This window comes from Pinus tabuliformis, chromosome J, assembly GCF_031772625.1.
Source record: "Pinus tabuliformis cultivar Carrire ecotype Pingquan chromosome J, CPIR1, whole genome shotgun sequence".
Classification (NCBI taxonomy): Eukaryota; Viridiplantae; Streptophyta; class Pinopsida; order Pinales; family Pinaceae; genus Pinus; species Pinus tabuliformis.
In genome coordinates, this window is record NC_142295.1 from 19,843,414 (window position 1) to 19,851,038 (window position 7,625).

Below are 7,625 nucleotides of genomic sequence, written 5' to 3' on the forward strand. Positions count from 1 at the left end.
AACACTAAAGAAACTACATAAAACTCTCAAATCAAATGAAAAACAACTATTTCACATACATAAACAATAAAACTCAGTTATTGTTTTATATAGAATATGCCCATGGGTGTGGACATGTCCTGTGAGTCTCAACCTTTAAGCTTCAAGCTTCAATGTTCATGCTTTATGCTTAAGCGTGTACAATGTAGGATCACATGGTGTGACTGAAGACAAAGATAAGTGTTTCTAATAAGACCAAAGTCCCACTATGATGAGTCTATACTTATCTCGAAGTCTCATATTAAAAGTCTTAATATTGTGGGTGTTGCATAGTGTTATACTTATCTTGGAGCCTCAACCAACAAAGTCACTAACTTCATTTATTTCTATAATTTTATTTTAACTAATATTCAAATTAAAAGATATATAAACGTAAAATGTAATGTAATGCAAAATGTAAAATGTAAAATGCAAAATTTAATGTGATGTAAAATGTAAAATGTAAGGGATAACTTTTTGCACGCGCGCCGCTACTCCCTCTGCGACCACCCCCCTGCAATCCCTCCCCTCAGCGATGGCTCCAGAGGGAGGCTCTGAGTCTCCTTCCTCCCTCCCCCTAAGCTCCTAGCCTTCAAGCAACTGGTGGGCGACTGCAGCAGGCGCCCAATTTCGGCCTCCCAACAGAAGTTTGTCAAGAAGATGGAAACAATCCTAACCATCGCTCTCCCAGCTGAAGAGCCCTATCGTGATGCTCTGAATATTGCAGAAAAAGAACTCATCGGCCAGTTCACTAGGTTATGGCCATCACCAAGAGCCATCGAATCATGGGTGCAACGCGACTGGAGACCGTTGGTCTCAGAAAGAATAAAATGTCATTTTGTCAGTAAGGGTTACTTCGTTTTCATTTTTGACTGCATTGAAGATAGGAATCTCATTTTCAGAAATGGGCCATATTTCATGGGACCTCAGGGCCTTTACCTGAACAAACGAACCCTGTACTTTGATCCAACCCAAGATGTGTCCTCGATTGTTCCTGTCTGGGTGCGCCTCCCCCATTTACCCTTGCACTATTGGAGCCCGAAGACTTTAGAAATCATTGGAAATACCCTTGGAAAGTACATTGACAGAGCAGACAGGAAGGGACAATACTCTTGCGCCAGAATCTATGTTGAGGTAGATCTGGAAGTTGGGCTTCTAGAAGCTATAAAACTAACAGTGGTAGATTGGTCTCATGTGCAAGAACTGGATTACGAACAACTGCCCTTCAAGTGCAGGCACTGCCATGGATACGGACACTTTGCAAGAAACTGTAAAAAGAAAGCTGAAGAAGAAGCAGAGAAAATAAAAGGAGACCGGTGGACAACAGTGCAAAAAACAACCTCATCAAAGCAGCACAACAAACAGAGAGGGAAAGAGGCACAAGCCGGAAACAATGAGCCATCCACAGAATTGCAACCGGAAGGGGCATCACTCCCATGAACAGACCTACCCTCAAATTCCTTCGCAGCTCTCAGCACACAAGAGGAAACCCCTGTTACGGAAAGTGATGCAAAACAACAAGAAAACCCCACATTAATTGAGGAAGGAAATGCAGGGGCCTCTCTGATCCAAAATGACTCCCCAGAAAGAGAAAACCTACCATCCCCTTATGCAGACATAACAAGAAAGAAGCCTCTGGAACTAACAGGCTCATCAGAAGAGGAGACAAATGAAAGATCCTCGAAGAGGGCAGGGAGGAAATCCCTCAAGGAATCAAGAGAAGAAGAAGCAGAGAGGCAAAAAATGCAAGAAAGTCAGACCACTCTAGAAATGACCATAAGTCGAAATACCAAAACATGGCCACCAAAGGGAGACCTCTCCTCCACCACCCCAAATAAATAATGCGTATAGTCTCTTGGAACTGTAAAGGCTTGGGAAACCACATAAAGGCTACAGCTATTAAACACCTCATGAAAATAGAAACCCCAGAGATCCTCATGCTCCAAGAGACAAAAATAGAAGGGGAAGCCCTTCTTGAGCTAAGTAGAATGACATGGAAGACTAAAGTCGGGATGGCAGTAAGCGCAAGGGGAACCTCAAGAGGACCAGCCACAGTCTGGATGCAAGATTTGTTCCAGTTGGAGAACTCCTTCTAGACTCAACATTGGATTTACATTGAACTCAGGCACAAAGCAAGTAAGCTCACTCTCGCCCTGTTTAATATTTATGTTCCTGTGCTTTACCATGAGAAAAAAGAGTGTTGGTAAACACTTATCGATTTTGTAGAATGCTACTCTCCGATGAACATTGTAATAGTAGGATATCTAAACATCATTCTTGACACAAAAGAAAAAAGAGGGGGCAACAATAGCAAAGATCCATTACTACCCCTTGTGGAGGACATAATTCAACAATGGGACCTTCTTGACCTTAAACCCAAAAAGGGGAGATACACTTGGACTAACAATAGAACAGGGGCGGCTCACATCTCAGTCAGGCTTGACAGATTCCTAGTACAAAGCACTCTTTTGATGGATAAGAGAATAGTATCAATGAGAATCCTACCAAATATCACCTCGGACCATAAATCCATCCTCTTACAACTAGACGAGGAAGAAAACCTGGGGCCCATACCCTTTCGTTTCAGCCCCTTGTGGATAGAGCAGGAAGGGTTCATGGAAGTCATAGACAAGGCTTGGTCTACCATGGTCACTGGGTCACCCAGTTACATTTGGGAGAAAAAAATAAAAGCAACCAAAGCAGCTTTGAAAGAGTGGGTCAAACGCCTCCCAACACCCACACCACACATAGAAAAGAAATTGTCCAACAGTTAGAAGATCTACAGTTGGAGATGGAGGATAAAGACATAACCACACATGAACTGAAGAAAGAACAAGTAGCCCAACTTGCCTCTTTCAACTCTTTCAGAAAAGAAGAAGAATTATGGAGGCTAAAGTCCAAAAGCCTATGGGTGAAAGTAGGTGACCGAAACATATCCTTCTTCCACAAGCAGTTCAGAGCAAGACTCTCCCGGAATCACATCTCAGAAATCATCACAACATATGGGACAATTGCCAAAGGTTTTTCCCAAGTTAAAAAATTTGTTGAAACTCACTTTCAGCGGTTATACTCAGAGGATGGAATAGAAGATGAGGTGATTTCCAATGACTTCCTCTCCCAGATCCCTTCCATGGTGAACGAGGAGAATAATTCCAATCTTATGAAACCCTTCACTGAGAAAGAAATCAGCAATGTAATTTGGGACATGGAGCCTGAAAAAACCCCAGGCCCAGATGGTTTCTCAGCACACTTCTACAGAGCTTGCTGGACAATCATCAAAGCTGACCTACTAAGAATGGCAAAGGCTTTTCAGAAAAAGGCTAAAGTGGGAGGCAGTACCAAATCCACCTTTCTTGCCCTAATACCCAAAGAAGTGAACCCAACTACCTTTGACAGATTTAGACCCATTTCTCTTTGTAATGTCTCTTACAAAATTCTTGCTAAATTGCTTGCAAACAGAATAAGACCTCTGCTATCTAAGCTCATTTCTCCCAGTGAAGGAGGATTTGTAGCAGGAAGACATATCTTAGATAATGTGATACTGATTCAAGAAACCATGCACTCCAGTCATCAGAGGAAGGAGCAAGGGATGTTGATCAAGTTGGATATGATCAACGCCTTTGACCAAGTAAATATTTCATTCCCCTACAAAGTTCTTCTTACCTTCGGATTCAACCCAGCTTTTGTGAATCTGATCAAGGCTTGCACTGAAAAACCATGGATTGAGACAAAAATAGAAGGGGAAGTCCTTCTTGAGCTAAGTAGAATGACCTGGAAGACTAAAGTCGGGATGGCAGTAAGCGCAAGGGGAACCTCAAGAGGACTTGCCACAGTCTGGATGGAAGATTTGTTCTAGTTGGAGAACTCCTTCGAGACTCAACATTGGATTTACACTGAACTCAGGCACAAAGCAAGTAATCTCACTCTCGCCCTGTTCAATATTTATGTTCCTGTGCTTTACCGTGAGAAAAAAGAGTGTTGACAAACACTTATCGATTTTGTAGAATGCTACTCTCCCATGAACATTGTAATAGCAGGATATCTAAACATCATTCTTGACACAAAAGAAAAAAGAGGGGGCAACAATAGCAAAGATCCATTACTACCCCTTGTGGAGGACATAATTCAACAATGGGACCTTCTTGACCTTAAACCTAAAAAGGGGAGATACACTTGGACCAACAATAGAACAGGGGCGGCTCACATCTCAGCCAGGCTTGACAGATTCCTAGTACAAAGCACTCTTTTGATGGATAAGAGAATAGTATCAATGAGAATCCTACAAAAGATCACCTCGGACCATAAACCCATCCTCTTACAACTAGACGAGGAAGAAAACCTGGGGCCCATACCCTTTCGTTTCAGCCCCTTGTGGATAGAGCAGGAAGCGTTCATGGAAGTCATAGACAAGGCCTGGTCTACCATGGTCACTGGGTCACCCAGTTATGTTTGGGAGAAAAAAATAAAAGCAACCAAAGCAGCTTTGAAAGAGTGGGTCAAAACGCCTCCCAACACCCACACCACACACAGAAAAGAAATTGTCCAACAGTTAGCAGATCTACAGTTGGAGATGGAGGATAAAGACGTAACCACACATGAACTGGAGAAAGAACAAGTAGCCCAACTTGCCTCTTTCAACTCTTTCAAAAAAGAAGAAGAATTCTGGAGGCCAAAGTCCAGAAGCCTATGGGTGAAAGCAGGTGACCGAAACATATCCTTCTTCCACAGGCAGTTCAAAGCAAGACTCTCCCAGAATCACATCTCAAAAATCATCACAACAGATGGGACAGTTGCCAAAGGTTTTTTCCCAAGTTAAAAAAGCTGCTGAAACTCACTTTCAACGGTTATACTCAGAGGATGGAATAGAAGATGAGGTGATTTCCAATGACTTCCTCTCCCAGATCCCTTCCATGGTGAGCGAGGAGAATAATTCCAATCTTATGAAACCCTTCACTGAGAAAGAAATCAGCAATGTAATTTGGGACATGGAGCCTGAAAAAACCCCAGGCCCAGATGGTTTCTCAGCACACTTCTACAGAGCTTGCTGGACAATCATCAAAGCTGACCTACTAAGAATGGCAAAGGCTTTTCAGAAAAAGGCTAAAGTGGGAGGCAGTACCAAATCCACCTTTCTTTCCCTAATACCCAAAGAAGTGAACCCAACTACCTTTGACAGATTTAGACCCATTTCTCTTTGTAATGTCTCTTACAAAATTCTTGCTAAATTGCTTGCAAACAGAATAAGACCTCTGCTATCTAAGCTCATTTCTCCCAGGAAGGAGGATTTGTAGCAGGAAGACATATCTTAGATAATGTGATACTGGTTCAAGAAACCATGCACTCCAGTCATTAGAGGAAGGAGCAAGGGATGTTGATCAAGTTGGATATGATCAATGCCTTTGATCGAGTAAATCTTTCATTCCTCTACAAATTTCTTCTTACCTTCGGATTCAACCCAGATTTTGTGAATCTAATCAAGGCTTGCACTGAAAAACCATGGATTGAGACAAAAATAGTAGGGGAAGCCCTTCTTGAGCTAAGTAGAATGACATGGAGGACTAAAGTCGGGATGGCAGTAAGCGCAAGGAGAACCTCAAGAGGACTTGCCACAGTCTGGATGCAAGATTTGTTCCAGTTGGAGAACTCCTTCGAGACTCAACATTGGATTTACACTGAACTCAGGCACAAAGCAAGTAATCTCACTCTTGCGCTGTTTAATATTTATGTTCATGTGCTTTACCATGAGAAAAAAGAGTGTTGGTAAACACTTATCGATTTTGTAGAATGCTACTCTCCCATGAACATTGTAATAGCAGGATATCTAAACGTCATTCTTGACACAAAAGAAAAAAGAGGGGGCAACAATAGCAAAGATCCATTACTACCCCTTGTGGAGGACATAATTCAAAAATGGGACCTTCTTGACCTTAAACCCAAAAAGGGGAGATACACTTGGACCAACAATAGAACAGGGGCGGCTCACATCTCAGCCAGGCTTGACAGATTCCTAGTACAAAGCACTCTTTTGATGGATAAGAGAATAGTATCAATGAGAATCCTACCAAAGATCACCTCGGACCATAAACCCATCCTCTTACAACTAAACGAGGAAGAAAACCTGGGGCCCATACCCTTTCGTTTCAGTCCCTTGTGGATAGAGCAGGAAGGGTTCATGGAAGTCATAGACAAGGCCTGGTCTACCATGGTCACTGGGTCACCCAGTTACATTTGGGAGCAAAAAATAAAAGCAACCAAAGCAGCTTTGAAAGAGTGGGTCAAAATGCCTCCCAACACCCACACCACACAGAAAAGAAATTGTCCAACAGTTAGAAGATCTACAGTTGGAGATGGAGGATAAAGACGTAACCACACATGAACTGAAGAAAGAACAAGTAGCCCAACTTGCCTCTTTCAACTCTTTCAGAAAAGAAGAAGAATTCTGGAGGCTAATGTCCAGAAGCCTATGGGTGAAAGCATGTGACCGAAACATATCCTTCTTCCACAGGCAGTTCAAAGCAAGACTCTCCCAGAATCACATCTCAGAAATCATCACAACAGATGGGACAGTTGCCAAAGGTTTTGCCCAAGTTAAAAAAGCTGTTGAAACTCACTTTCAGCGGTTATACTTAGAGGATGGAATAGAAGATGAGGTGATTTCCAATGACTTCCTCTCCCAGATCCCTTCCATGGTGAATGAGGAGAATAATTCCAATCTTATGAAACCCTTCACTGAGAAAGAAATCAGCAATGTAATTTGGGACATGGAGCCTGACAAAGCCCCAGGCCCAGATGGTTTCTCGGCACACTTCTACAGAGCTTGCTGGACAATCATCAAAGCTGACCTACTAAGAATGGCAAAGGCTTTTCAGAAAAAGGCTAAAGTGGGAGGCAGTACCAAATCCACCTTTCTTGCCCTAATACCCAAAGAAGTGAATCCAACTACCTTTGACAGATTTAGACCCATTTCTCTTTGTAATGTCTCTTACAAAATTCTTGCTAAATTGCTTGCAAACAGAATAAAACCTCTGCTATCTAAGCTCATTTCTCCCAGTGAAGGAGGATTTGTAGCAGGAAGACATATCTTAGATAATGTGATACTGATTCAAGAAACCATGCAGTCTAGTCATCAGAGGAAGGAGCAAGGGATGTTGATCAAGTTGGATATGATCAACGCCTTTGATCGAGTAAATCTTTCATTCCTCTACAAAGTTCTTCTTACCTTCGGATTCAACCCAGCTTTTGTGAATTTGATCAAGGCTTGCACTTACAAACCATGGATTACCCCACTGGTTAACGACCGACCTACCTTATATCTCCAAGCTTCAAGAGGGATAAGGCAAGGATGCCCAATATCTCCCTTTTTGTACATAATAATGGCAGACACCCCGAGTCAGAAACTGAAAGCGGAAAGAAACAAAGGTACCCTCTCGGGCATCCAACCAATGATTGGACTAGAACCCATCAACCATGCCTTGTTTGCAGATGATTCTCTTCTCTTGGGAGGAGCTTCCACTAGAATAACAAAGGAATTCAATGGGACCTTGCAGAGCTTCTGCACCATTTCAAGAGCACTCATCAATAAAAGAAAAAGTGCAGTGTACAGCTGG

The 7,625-nt window shown here is 42.5% G+C and overlaps 1 protein-coding gene across 1 annotated transcript; it reads left to right on the plus strand.

Annotated features, from left to right (window-relative positions):
- Positions 1–678: 678 nt before the first annotated feature.
- LOC149225202 (uncharacterized) lies at positions 679–1,458 on the plus strand. Its single transcript, XM_089379890.1, has one exon. It carries the CDS (start codon positions 679–681, stop codon positions 1,456–1,458), a length of 780 nt encoding a protein of 259 aa, XP_089236016.1.
- The last annotated feature ends 6,167 nt before the right edge of the window (positions 1,459–7,625 follow it).